We start from the raw sequence: 14,203 nt of genomic DNA on the forward strand, positions 1-14,203 counted from the left end.
TTAAAATATATTCAAATAGAAAGCAGTTATTTTAAATAGTAAAAATATTTCACAATATTACTGCTTTTGCTGTATTTTGTGTCAAATAAATGCAGGCTTGGTGAGCAGAAGAGAATTCTTTAAAAAACATTAAAAATCTTACTGTTCAAAATCTTTTGACTGGTAGTGTATATTAAAATGGTTAATACTTCATTCAAATTAATTAAACACTTTTAAATAGACTGCAGCAATCATATTTTGCCACACATTATTTTGTTTAGTTCGGAATCGTGGGAGATTCGTGATCTCTATTTGAGACAAAAAAAAATTGTGATTCTCAATTTATCCAGAATCGTGCAGCTCTAGTCCTGTGTTTTGTTTTGTTTTGTACTTGAGTGCAATAAATTTTGGTTGAAAAAATGAGAATCGTGTAAGAGAATCGTGATCTCAATTCCCATGGAGAAAAATCGTGATTCACATTTTAGCAAGAATCGTGCAGCCCTACGTGAAACCGGTATAATTTTGGAAAATACCGTGATATATATTTTTGGTCATACCGCCCAGCACTACGTCTCAGCATGCTAATGATACACCGAGCACTTGCCTGTGTCAAGAGAAAAACAAGAGGTGCTATACCCACAAACAATAATCTCAAACAAGTAAAGCGTTTCAGTGTTCAGTTCGCGGTTTTAACAAGTACATTTTAGTCAAACACTTTCTGCAATAAAAACAACACCATAAATTGGATATAAGTGGGTCGGTCAATGGCCAATGCTGATACAGATATTTTAGTTCATTTAATTAAGGATGTACACTACACTTACAAACTGACATCTGACAACTTCACCATTTACAACACAGAAAGGAAGTGAAATCTGTATGTTTGAGCATCCTGACCAGGTCTGACATGTCAACATTGGCTCAATGGCACGAGTTTGGGGCGGGACTACCCGTTTAACTGACCAATGGCAAACAGGGGAGTGTTTCAAACATGTTTGTGTTCATTGTTGCCAGTGACATAGATGCACTTAAAATATTGCTGATGGATGTGACAAATAATCTGTTGGATATTCATGCAATATTCAACTAAAGACGTCTGTATGAATGCAGACTTGTAAGCTGACTGCATGCTACTAAGAAAACACACAAAAATGCGAAGCTTCTCCTCCTCACGACCTCTTCCAGCTGTAAAACCGACTTTCAATTCACAGGCCTAATAAAAACCACATGACACTTGAATGCCTCGCAATGACAAGCGATGAATGCGATAAGGTTCAAAACACCGTGTGCGTGCATTTAACGGGAATATGCGCTCACGTGCAAGATCCATTTCGACAGCTGGATTCAGCCTGGCGTCCGTAAACCGATGACGTCACTCCGTCGCAACGCAACGCACCAAAATGACGTCACGCAATACGGCAAATGCTAAAATTACGTGCTATAAACACTAAATAACGACAATTTTACATTTTAAGCGTGCAATAGCGATAATACTTCTCGTTAGAGTAAGAAGCGGTCTAAATAAAGGCTGAATGAGCAAATATTCTTTGAATTCGCCGTTAGTTCCGGACGTTGTTAGTCGTTGAGGCTAGACAAAGCTACTCTCACTGACGCTTCGTGAGTACACAAACACTAGTCTTGCCGTCAGATACTCACTATTCTGGATTCATGGCGTGTTTGTGTCGTTGTCGTTGGGTTCAGCAGGAGATCGGACTCGGAGGCGATAATGATGAAGAGGATGACTTGTAGGTCTGGAATCCCGAGGCACTGGAGCAGCGTTCTCTGATTTAGCCCCTCCGATCACACCTCAACACTGTCTTCTCGTTGGATTCAGTCACTTGACGGACATTACTGACCATGTAACGCAAAACACTGTTATTTTGTTCTGCTTTTCTTCCTTGCTTCCGATCTGCCCCTCGCTCGAAGCACAAGATGGCTGCGCAGGTGCGGCAGTGACATCAGAGGACGTGGCATTACGCGGATCTCACAGAAACAGCCAGAGATTCAAGACACTCAACTAATCAAGTGATCCTGTGGATTTATAATGTATATCATGGGAAAACTGGTTTATGGACAATTTACACATATATTGCATAAAGCAAAATGGTATATCAAATCATGTTATCTTTAATAACATTTTATTTATTTATTTAGTCATTTAGCAGATGCTTTTATCTAAAGCGACTTACAAATGAGGACAACAGAAGCAATCAATTGTAGTATTAAAACAACTAAAAACAGATCCAAAACTAAAGGCTAAAACTTTATAAATACTACTTATACACATTTTAAAAATAAAGAGATTCTTCCAACTATGAGACAGGGGTTAATTATTCTCATTCCAAAGTCAAACAAAGATAAAAGAATTATTGAGAATCTGAGACCGATTACCCTACTTAATGTTGATTATAAAATTCTTACATCTGCAATTGCTAATAGGTTAAAATTTAGGTTGAGTCAAGTTATAAGTGAAACTCAATCTGGTTTTATTAAAGGAAGGTTAATACACAACAACATTAGACTTGTCTTAGATTTAATTGATTATGGATATTTAATTAAGGATGATGGGTTTGTTTTGTTTCTTGATTTCTATAAGGCATTCGATACTATAGAACATAAATTCATTTTACATGCATTGAAGTTTCTTGGTTTTGGTCATACATTTGTTAAATTAATAGAGATGTTGTACAAAGACATAAATAGTTCAGTATCATTACCATTTGGGATTTCTAAGAGGTTTAACATTAATAGAGGTATTAGACAAGGGGATCCGTCAAGTCCGTATTTATTTATTTTAATAGCTGAACTGTTAGCAATTTATGTGAAAAATAGTAAAGATATCAGGCCTTTGAATGTTTTAGGGAGTCAGTTATTGATAAGTCAACTAGCAGACGATACCACCCTGTTTCTTAGTGATGTAGAGCAGATTCCAGTTGCCATTAATCTGGTGTCTCATTTTTCAGAGCTTCTGGTCTGCAATTGAATTAAAAAAAGTGTGAGCTGATGGCACTTCATAGTCATGCTGAATCTCAATTGTTCAATATTCCATTAAAAAATGAGATAAAATATTTAGGAATTGTTATTACTAAAGACCCTAAAATTAGAGAAAAAAGTAATTTGATTACATCCTCATTTTTTCCCTCTTTGAAAGATTCTAAGAATATATAATCAGAAAATAAGATTTTTGTGACAAACCCATAACTATTAAAGAAATATTGGATACCATTAACCATTTTAAAAAAAAGAAGTCCCCTGGAACAGATGGACTAATAGCAGAGTTTTACGAGTGACTTTCGCCTAGCAGATGGCGCCATTCTCACTGCATGGATTTAATGAGAGTATTTCAGCTTCCATTGAGTATGAATCAAGGTCTTATCACATTTGTCCCAAAGTCAAAGAATATATGTCTATTAAATAATGATTATAAAATACTTCCTGCGGTTTTTGCTGTGAGAATTAAAACTGTACTAGTTTCAATTATTGATCAAACACAATCCGGGTACATGAAGAATAGACACATTGCCAATAATATTAGATTCGCTTTGGATATTCTTGATTATTCCCATCTGATTTCTGCTCAAAATTATTTTATTTTTGGATTTCTACAAAGCATTTTATACTCTTGAACATAGTTTTATTTTGGTTTGGTTTTGGTCCTTTTTTTGTTATGCAAAAAGAACATTATACTGTACTTTATACTGTAATGCTAATAGCTCAATTAAACTGAAGCATGGGACTTCAACTAGATTTGATGTTAAAAGGGGTATACGTCAAGGTTGTCCCATTTCTCCTTATTTATTTCTATTGGCTGCGCAGCTGTTAGCGGACCATGTTAAGCAAAGTAGTCTTACAGGTATCTCTATTGCAGGGAGGGAAGTGATCATCAGTCAGTTGGCGGATGACACTACTCTCTTCTTAAAAAACAATGATCAAATTGCAGTAGCTTTAGGAGTAATAGATACGTTTTCCAAAGCATCTGGATTATACATAAATATTTCTAAATGTGAACTATTGTCTATTACAGATTGTGCAGATCTGTTTCTTCAGTTTGTAACATTCTGGTTAAAGAAAAAGTAGTTTATTTAGGAATTATTATAACCAAAAATCAGTCTACGTTGTACTGATAATTTTATTCCTATTATAGATAAAACCCATAAAAAACTTAACCAGTGGCTTTAAAGGAACATTTCTTTAAAAGGAAGGGTATTACTTACTAAAGATGAAGGTTTATCTAGATTGACATATGCAGCTTTGACTTTACATTTGGAAAATAAAATTTGTAAAATGATAGATAATCTGTTATTTAATTTTGTTTGGAGGAATCGCACCCATTACATTAAGAAATCTTTTTTCTGATTTTTTTCTGAGATCTTTTTAATGAAGGTGGTTGTCTACTGTTGTATGTTGAGTTTTTACAGAAGTATAACTTTCCTGTTTCACCCAAAGAATTTGCCATTGTCTTTGATGCTGTTCCTTCAGGAGTTATTACACTGTTTAAAGGTCTTGAAAGAACCCTATACCACCGCTTTGTGATCCATTCTAAACAACTGTGGGTAAAGCTTGTCTCATTCCACATTCGAGTACCAAACTGATTCGTGCTCTCTTTCAGAGAGAAGTTGTCTCCAGACCATATGTTATTGCCTATTGGAGTAATTTTACAAATATTGTAAACTGGAAAAAAGTTTACTGCCACATAAATACCTATTGTGAACAAAGTCAGAGAAGTATCTTCCAATTAATCCACAGATTCTACCCAGCGAATAGTTACCTAAAGAGATTCAAACCTGAAATTGACACAATGTGCAACTTTTGTAATATGCAAGATGAAACTATTGTACATTTATTTTGGTATTGTAATTACACAAAAGTATTTTGGAATATTTTTTGCAGGTTTGTGAGTGATTTTGTGTACTCTCAATTTTCTTTGTTTTGGAAAGATGTGTTGTTTGGTTTTGTTGATACAGATAAAAATACTGATAAAGAGTTTTATCTTATAAATGTATTACTTCTCTTAGCTAAATATCATATCCGCAAGTGTAAATTCTCCAATAATAGGCTGCATTTTAAGGCGTTTTTAAAGAGTTGCAACAATATTTTGAAACGCTCTCTGTATCTGAAAATACCAAGGCGAGGAGAACACTATCTTGTTGTCTTTTTCAGGATTCCCCTTTAAAATTATCATTTTGTATTTATTTATCTATTTATTAACTTGTTTATTTGATATTCTATTATCATTGTTATTATATATACAGTATATATATATATGGAGCAGTTGGGGGTTCGGTTCCCCTGGCTGACCCCTTGCTCAAGGGTCTCACCTGTCACGGTGTGCCTACTGAAGGAGCGAGGAGACGAAGGAGATTCCAGAATTATCACAGACTTTATTTACATTGACATCCTATACTCAGAATTTGTGCTCAGAATTTAACCCCTCCAAGTGCACACACACAGCAGTGAACACACATATACTGTGAACACACACCCGGAGCAGTGGGCAGCCAATGCTGTGGTGCCCGGGGAGTATTGACTGAGGTGAGACCGGGGGTGGGCAGTGCAGGCTGGTGCAGGAGTGGGACACGGGGAATACCTCCAGGGCGGATCAGGCAGTCCAGGGTGCCATGGCGGCACAGGAAGAGAATTCCCAGGCGTACTAGAAGAAGGGGAGATCTCTGCGGGCTAAGGCGGAGAAACGAGTGGCGATTTCCATTATCGCGGAGGGAAAACAAGGGAAAACAAAATACTTTTAGACGAGGGGCTTTGATCCTCACGTGTAAAGCACATGGGTGAATCAGATCACTCGAGCCTGGTTGCTGAGCCCTGTAACTCTACTGTTTCTTCCTCCGAGGCTCCTAGGAGGGGAGAAACTGGAGAGCAGGAGGGATGGGGCTGCCTTCACTGAAGAAGGCGATCCGCGAGCAAAGCAGGATGAAACTCATGCTCTCGCAGTGAGAGCAGTCTGTCTCAGTGAGCGCAGTCTGTCTCAGCGACATACTTACTGTGCCCGTCTGAAGTGTGCAGGGCATTTGCAACAATGCCACAGAATGGAACATTTCTAGGAAATTTCTGATGAAATGGCGCTCAGAGCTGACTTAGCTACACGAACATAAACAAATCAGGCTTTAGTATTTAGAGTAAACAGGAGTTTCCTCATAAGCAGGCCAGTAGCCAACTATGAGGTCACCGAGGTCCGGACCTTGGTAAATTTTTCATGTTCAAAAATAAATAGAAAATTAAATTTGCTGCTCAAAGCTGCAAAGAAATTCATGACAAGTATCATGTTTATGATGGTACAATATTTTCTATTTATTTTTGCTATCTTAAGCAACAACTGCATTTATTTGACTCCGGAATGCTTCTGTTCAATCAGATGGTCTGTACTATCTGATCTCATCAAGAGGGGTCCTTTACCAGACGTTCTGTGATATGACCACTGCTGGCGGCGGCTGGACGCTGGTGGCCAGTGTTCATGAAAACAACATGTATGGAAAGTGCACTGTTGGTGATCGCTGGTCTAGTCAGCAGGGCAGCGACCCAAACCGACCTGATGGTGAAGGAACATGGGCAAACACAATCACATTCGGAACTGCAGAGGCCGCTACAAGTGATGATTATAAGGTATTTTTTTTAATTACATTTATGGTTTTACAGCTATGGTTCAAGGAAAGCAACCTACAGGACACTAAGGCTGATGATACACGGGGCAACTTTTTGAGCAATTTTGTCGGGCAACTTTTTTTGAGCAATGTTGCTTGGGCACTTTCACATTGAGAATGGATAACAAATGTCTATCAGGATACTTTAGATTGGTCATGGGCCCTATGTCTCATCTGGTTGCCCATTGGCGGCAACATTGCTCAAAAGTTGCCCTGTGTATCATCAGCCTTAAGACATTGGACTGACAATCAAAAATATGTTTGTCTACAATCTAAAATGACAGTCTGTTTCCTTTCTGTCACAGAATCCTGGATACTTTGACATTGTGGCACAGGATGTGTCTGTGTGGCATGTTCCTAATAATAGTGAGTTGGAACACTGGACAACTGCCTCCATCCTGCGATACCACACTGAAAATCACTTCTTAACCTCACATGGAGGAAACCTTTTAAATTTATTCAAGGTCAGATAAACTTTGACACCAGTTTTGAGTTTGAAACATTCACAGAAATATAGGCAAAGACTATAATTTTGTGGGGGGAAAAACACTGAATATTTAATTTTGTTTTATCTTAATTTTTCCAGAAATTCCCTGTGAGGTTTGGAATCGGGACATGCATCACTGATAATGGACCTGCTATTCCAATAATGTATGATACTGGAAATGCGATATCAACCAATTATCTGTATGGTCCAAATTCAAGAGGTACGGTAATACATCTTGAGCCAATATTTTTCAAATATTTTTAAAGTAGCAAAACTGATTGACATTCATAAAATCTGTGAATTATTCAGTGATATTATTACATAAGGCATCATCACTGTTGTGATCTGATCACATTAATGAATGAAAGCCATGTTGTATGTGGATCTACAATGACATATCATCATCAGTGTTATATTCTGTGAATGTTTTTCAGGAATATTTGAGCCCGGATTCATCACATGCAGAGTCTTCAATACCGAAAAGGCAGCTATGTCTCTTTGTTCCAGCGTTAAAACCAACCGGTTGTTGGTTTAACCCATTGTTATTTTAAACTCACTGAACATGTGAGTTTAAAATAATATGGATTATTTACAACAACAACAATGAACAGAATTTGTGATGACATAATTCAGAAAGACAATAATTAATGTTTCAGTGTAAAAACAACGAGGAAATGCATTTACAACAATACACTTACAACAGAAATAAATCTACAGCATTAATGTTATTTCAAGAAATGCATGTTGTGTTGCTAGTTATGTACTCATATTGTTGCAGTTTTGTATTGGTGGAGGTGGAAACTTTCCTGAAGCGGCTCCTAAACAGTGTGGGGACTTTACAAGCTTCGACTGGAATGGCTATGGTACTAATACAGAATGGAGTGCTTCCAGAGAGATAACTGAAGCCTCTGTGCTTCTCTTTTATCGCTGACTCTCTGATCAGTCTAAAATCTTCTCTTTTAGATATATTACATTGAATAACACCTGATTGTTATATGCACAATTACTTTCACAAATGTATTTCATTACAATATATATTCTTTATATCAGTCTATACTCTAAGAATGCATATGGTTAGGTGTTTGTCACTGATTAGCTATTTATTGAGCTAGTTCATATCTAACATACTTTAAACATACTTCAATGTTCATGCATTTCCTTGATCAAAAGTGGAACACAATGTATAATGTTCTAATAAAACCAGTGGACTGCCAATATACTTATCAACAAGATGTAGTCTACCAAGTAAGTATAATGCATATGTGAGGATTTTCTCGTATACAAAACAGGTAGCATTTAAGATCCATCATCCCTTGTCATTTATAAACTCTTTCTTTTTTCCAAATTCTTTATTTAGATATTTATTTTATATACTTGGACATGTATATTTACACATATATACGATAAAGCACTGGAGAATAGGGATCCCTGACTACAATACATCTGCAAATGATAAGGATGTTTCATAGCATTGTAAACAGTCAACATCTTTTGATGTTAGTGAACATCTGAACAATATTCTTAATTGAAATGAATGAACCATCTTCTGTCTGGTTGACGTACTGTACAGTAAGCATACCCTTTCTCAAAGGCTACTTGTTGAGGTGTGAAGCATGTTTGAGGATGTGCTGCCTGCTCTATCATGGAAGTTTAACTAGGACTAATGTCTCACTAGAGATGCATGCAATGCCACAATCCTCATGAAAGCAAACAATTGAAATTTTTGTTGTTACAAAGATAGCCTGTATATTTACAAAATTCAAGTTTGTATCACTACAGTATAAAAAGTGCATCAATATTTAAAAAAAGTCAAATAGTAAATGTCCACCTCTATTGTTATGAGACTGAAGAATGAGCATACAGAAAAACATAAATTGTTGATGTATAATTATTTAGATTATTAGAGGAGAATAATTCTTTAAAAAATCAGTTCATTTTCTATTCAATAAATTATGACGACTGCAAAAAACAGAGCTACATACTTCAGTGCCTAATATTACATTACATATAATAATGACAGGCATTACAATAAAATGAGCTAACTTTTGCACTTTTTTCCTCAAAGATGTCCCTTTTTTGGAGATGTCCAAGACGAAGCACCAGAAAACATGGCTGTTTTATAGAGTTACAGCCCGTTGAGGTTTATCTTGTATATTTGCACAGTCAGGCATTGGATTTGACCAACTGACCAAAGGAGAACAAAAGCTTTTCTTTTTTAATGTATCTTCTAAAAAAGTTTCTGTCAGAAGAATATCCTCATCATGTCATCTGAGGGTTTTGATCTGGAATGAGAAGTGAGATGGAGACCCATCTGCAGGGTCGGCTCAGTAAGCAGTGCAGGCATGGTGAGCGTCATTGCAGTTTTTGTCATGGTTGAACAACAGGTCGTCCAGTGCACAGAGCAAATCCCTCTCCTTTTTTCATTGCCTAAAGTCCTGTTTTTCTCTCTTTCTCTCTGTTTCAGAGACGTCTAATGTTGCTGTTGGTTGGTCCCTGAGATGTAGGCCTGTCTGAACCCTCTTGAGCAGCCTGCGTTATCGCTCTTCCATCATCTTACCATTAGCCTCATTCTCAGTCTCCTCACGCCTTTTCTGCCTTTGGAAAAACCCCAACTATTGGAGTGAAAAAAGAAAAAAATACAAATGATCAAGATTCACTCTAACTGTCCATCCATCCATGCATCTGTAAAATAAGGATACAATACCTTCCAAAGTGCCAGAATGAGGAGTGAGAGGAGTAACAGGCCTCCAAGTGTGCTGCCTATGATAATCCAGATGGGAACACGGTAATCCTCCTCTTTCCTGATCTCTAGGATTATCTGAAAAACACACACATACAAAAGAAAAATATAACAAACTATACTGCTTTATCAGAGATCATCATATAGCTGCTTGTGGCATGACTGTTGGGTTCCTCAGAGCTCTCTGTATATCTCGGTACTGGTTTTCTGTTCTAAACAAGTTGTCACATTTCATGTTTCATCTGTTGCAGCTGAGATCAGATTTGTTGATGTTAGTAGTTATGCCTATTTCCCGTCCTGCCTACAGATGGCAGCACCACACAGCAATAGAGAAAAGAACAGAACTGAATTGTGCTGCTGGTCCTTTCGGTCCCCTTGGCTCCAGGTTCTTTTACTGTCGTGAAACAACACGCACAGTAGCTCACCAGAAGACACACTGATGTGTAAAGGGAAGCTTCCGGCAGGAGAAAACCAGTACGCCTGATTGTATGAAGCCGAATACTGAGTAATGTTAGCATAAAGACATTTATATTTAATGCTTGTGTACAATTGTTCTTAACTCTTTCTGGCAGATGAATGAAACACACCATTTGTCAATGTTTTTGTCTCTCAAAAAGCAACTTCTCATACTAACCACATCTTCACAAATTCAGTCATGGATTTATTTTTACCTAGTCTAAACATGTTGTCCAGCACTGTTTTTGTAACGTGGCTTTCTGTAAATGCTGATGTGTATAGAGGGTGACTCACATGTCTGACCGGCCTCTCTTCAGGCAGAAACATAGGGCTGGAAGGGTTCAGCTCCACTGAGGCTGTCGTCACCAGCTCGAGGGCTTTGAACTTCAGCTGCCCGTGACAAGAAAAACAGTTTTCAGTTTCTCTGACAGATGCTTACTCCAGTAGATGTGAGAAAGTTGGAGAGAACAAGCACTAAAGGTGAGAGGCTAGAGAAGTGGTAGAAAAACGTAGGTGTATTAGAACACTTAAGCCACACTTGTTGCAAAACGTCTGACTTTCATTGCATTAGATACAAAATATCAAACCAAGTGGACATTGTAATCAAGTGATGCTAGAGCCTTTCTCAGCGATAACTTTACTTGATAACACTTTAATTTGACAGTCCACTTTAGACATTTTACTAACTGTAATTAACTTTGTAACTACATGTCAACAACCAGTGATTACAATATTAGTAAACTGTCTGCTAACACTTTTTGATGGTTCCTTATACCATCAAACTATAAGTAACTATATATATATATATATATATATATATATATAATGTATGTATATGTGACTGTAAGTAACTTTTTAAATACATGCCAACTTATTCTACTAACCCTAACCTAACAGTCTACTAATACTCTAATGAGTTAGTTAACATGTAGTTGCAAAGTTACTTAGAGTTATTAGAATACCTAAAGTGGACTATCAAAATAAACTGTAACCCTTCACTTGTCTGAACAATCTGCCATATTAACTATGGACATTTCATTAACATTTGACAACCAGAAAATATACAAATAATATTTCTTACTTTTTAACAATATATCTGTTGTTTTCTAAAGTGAAACTTATTCTTGTGAATTGTTTTACTTGAAAAGTGTTTTTCTTTAAAAATAAATGCCACCTGCTTTAACTTTTGCTGCAGACATTTCCACATTTTGGGTGTGGATTAAGTGTCCAAATACTTTCTGGTGTCACTGTAAATGCAAAGCATGTGCTGCTTTTTTTTAAAGTACAAAATGTAAACAAAACCGGATTCTAGTATGCCTACATGTACTGTATGACTTGTTGTCTCTAATTACTATTCTTATCATAGTTTTGTGTTGGCTTTGGGAGATCCTCCTCTCGACCAAAGCTTTCATGTTGTGTGAACACTGTGCCCTGATTACAAGTTCTTCCAACATTATACTTCTTTTTCTTCATCAGATTGTTATTTCAAAGTCACAGCTACTCACCGCATGCAGTGCATCAGTACGGAGGGATCCACCAATTTTCACGCTGACGTCTCTGTAGGAAGGCAGGTTGACGGTACACTGCACTGGCACTGTTAGGGTGTTGGAGTAGTTCTGTGCAAAGGAACAAGAAACATTTCTCTCACAAACAGACAATCTTACTGATGAAACCCAGCTGCTTATGGTGGGAATCTGATGTGCATTAGAGTTGCATTACAAAGCTCCCTACCTCAGACATAGAAGAATCTTCAAAAACACAATAACATTTCGAGAACTGATTGAAGATTAAATAGATTTACCAATAACAAGCTTTATTTATGGCACAATTTATTAATCTCAAGTGGCTTTATTCAGAGAGTACAAAACCAACTATTTTGTAGAGAAGTGCTTTGCTGTTGTGCATTAAATCAACATATCATATCTGAAAGCCTTTAAATCAGGCAAACTATAAAGCGCCATAAACAACACAAGCCAGACGTGCTAAAGTGCAAGTCTGAAATGTGATAACAGGCAGACACTTTAAGCCTGTGCAGAGAGGGTCTCACCAGTCGTGATGTTCGTGAGAGGTCCTCCGGAGACGCCCGACTGTGTGCCACATGCTGAGGGGGGATACAATGACTTCCACCTACCTGATGGAAAAAAGGAACAAAACACTATTAATACAAAAAAGACACAAATTACTATTAAAATTATTCCTGTAGCTCAAACAGTAGAGCATGACGCTAGCAATGCCAATGTAATGGGATCTACTCCCAGAGAATGCATGAACTGATCAAATGTATACCTTGAATGATGTGTAAGTCACTTTGGATAAAAGCTGCTGCCAAATGCATAAATTGAACTGTAAATATCAGTTTAAAACTATTTGAATAATTAGAATATTTAGATTGGAATATTTAGATTTATGCAATTGGCACATGACAAATGAAAACAGAATGTGTTTTAAATTGGCTCGAAATATAAAAACGTTTGATATCCACTGAATGGATGTAATAATAGTCTGAAGCTAAAAAAGTGAAACCTCTCAACTTAAATATGCGGACTGGCTCTGAATTTCGGCAGCTAGCATTGACTCATCTAGACTGTAAATCGGAGCAAACATTTGGGCAAAAGCCATGCAGTGTATTCCAGCCTTTAGAAATATTTTTGGAAATCTAAGGGAAATTGTAATAACAAGTAAAATAAAACTACAAGTCTAGTTGTGTCCTCCTCACCTGGTCAATATGGAAATCTCTGATCTGCAGGAGTTGATTGCCATTTTTTGTGACCTCAGGGATTGCAATGAACAGTTGCAAATCTTGGATTGGAAAATAACCAAGGTTCTGGATCTGTGATGCATAGAGAAAACATGTTTGGTTTTTTCGAAACATGAGTTTTCGGGGCCCTGATCTCTTTAGTTACAGATAGCAAGGAAGTGGACCTCACCTGAAAGGTAAAGTTGAACGGAGGGTTGAAATCACTTGGTTCCTCTAGAGAGAGGTCAGGTTTAAGCTCATATCGGGTAGGGTAAAAATCCCTGAGAGAATGAAAGCATATTGTAACTTTTCCCAACTACCACAACCACACATATTGACTTGAGTATTCAAGCAAACACACATCTATCTCACCTTGTGAAGAGCAGATCAGCCTCGTATTTCAGAGTGTAGAAAATGTCATTGATGTTGTCGTGTAGGACAACTTCCTCACCCTCACTGCAGAGACATAAGAACAGGCATGAGAAACCTCCCAGGCAGTTATGCTCACCCTGTGATTCACTGCGCAGTGACACTTGGCTGCGTATATGAGGAGTTTAACATTCTAGCTCAGGCATCGTCCGTGTCCAGGATCCTTTTGCCTCAGAGTTTCATAACATTCCAAACCATCAGCAATGTTCTAGACACTTTAACTGAGACCACATCTAGCAGACTTCAGTGTGGCCATTTAGTCATCCAGTGATCTGTGTGTATTTTATTTTTTCATTTTGTGCCCCACAGGATAAAACTAGGCTCTAAAAATAAAACTGATTTAAAAAAAAATATATAATATAAAATATAAAGGAAATAATCTGTCTGAAATAGTGCAGAATCAAAATTTTACGTTATACCATATCTTGTAATAATGTTTCTTTAACCCTTTAATTGAAAGTTTTAAAATCCAGTTTTTCAATTTCATCTATATTTTTATTTGTATTATTCAAAATATTTTCCATATCTAAACATTTACAACATCTCACATAGAGCATGTTTGACTGCTAAATGTTAGCTGTATCCTACCTGGTAACCTCCAATATGATCTGTACGTGATCCAGCAGCACAGAGTGACTGAATTCAAATTCCAAACGAAATGTTACCTGGGGAGTGAGAGACACAGAGTAATGTTTAATCACAACAGCCACATGATAGTAACA

At 37.0% G+C, this 14,203-nt stretch overlaps 2 protein-coding genes across 2 annotated transcripts in view; one reads left to right on the plus strand and one right to left on the minus strand.

The window, feature by feature from the left end:
• LOC107755087 (intelectin-like) overlaps positions 1 to 8,050 on the plus strand; it is an 11,225-nt gene extending 3,175 nt beyond the window's left edge. Inside the window, exons 2-6 of the mRNA XM_016571752.1 lie at positions 6,347 to 6,594; positions 6,938 to 7,096; positions 7,219 to 7,339; positions 7,554 to 7,648; positions 7,898 to 8,050. Of these exons, the coding sequence (XP_016427238.1) occupies positions 6,347 to 6,594; positions 6,938 to 7,096; positions 7,219 to 7,339; positions 7,554 to 7,648; positions 7,898 to 8,050 (776 nt within the window). The remainder of the gene's footprint in view (positions 1 to 6,346; positions 6,595 to 6,937; positions 7,097 to 7,218; positions 7,340 to 7,553; positions 7,649 to 7,897) is intronic.
• Positions 8,051 to 9,318: 1,268 nt separating this feature from the next.
• LOC107755089 (integrin alpha-11-like) overlaps positions 9,319 to 14,203 on the minus strand; it is a 46,574-nt gene continuing 41,689 nt past the window's right edge. The window contains exons 22-30 of the mRNA XM_016571753.1: positions 14,070 to 14,146; positions 13,425 to 13,508; positions 13,243 to 13,333; positions 13,032 to 13,145; positions 12,363 to 12,446; positions 11,821 to 11,931; positions 10,610 to 10,705; positions 9,824 to 9,937; positions 9,319 to 9,731 (exon numbers count right to left, since the gene is read on the minus strand). Of these exons, the coding sequence (XP_016427239.1) occupies positions 9,654 to 9,731; positions 9,824 to 9,937; positions 10,610 to 10,705; positions 11,821 to 11,931; positions 12,363 to 12,446; positions 13,032 to 13,145; positions 13,243 to 13,333; positions 13,425 to 13,508; positions 14,070 to 14,146 (849 nt within the window). The 3' untranslated portion in view covers positions 9,319 to 9,653. The remainder of the gene's footprint in view (positions 9,732 to 9,823; positions 9,938 to 10,609; positions 10,706 to 11,820; positions 11,932 to 12,362; positions 12,447 to 13,031; positions 13,146 to 13,242; positions 13,334 to 13,424; positions 13,509 to 14,069; positions 14,147 to 14,203) is intronic.

The sequence above is a fragment of the Sinocyclocheilus rhinocerous genome, unplaced genomic scaffold (assembly GCF_001515625.1).
Source record: "Sinocyclocheilus rhinocerous isolate Xijiao unplaced genomic scaffold, SAMN03320098_v1.1 scaffold591, whole genome shotgun sequence".
NCBI classification, from domain to species: Eukaryota; Metazoa; Chordata; class Actinopteri; order Cypriniformes; family Cyprinidae; genus Sinocyclocheilus; species Sinocyclocheilus rhinocerous.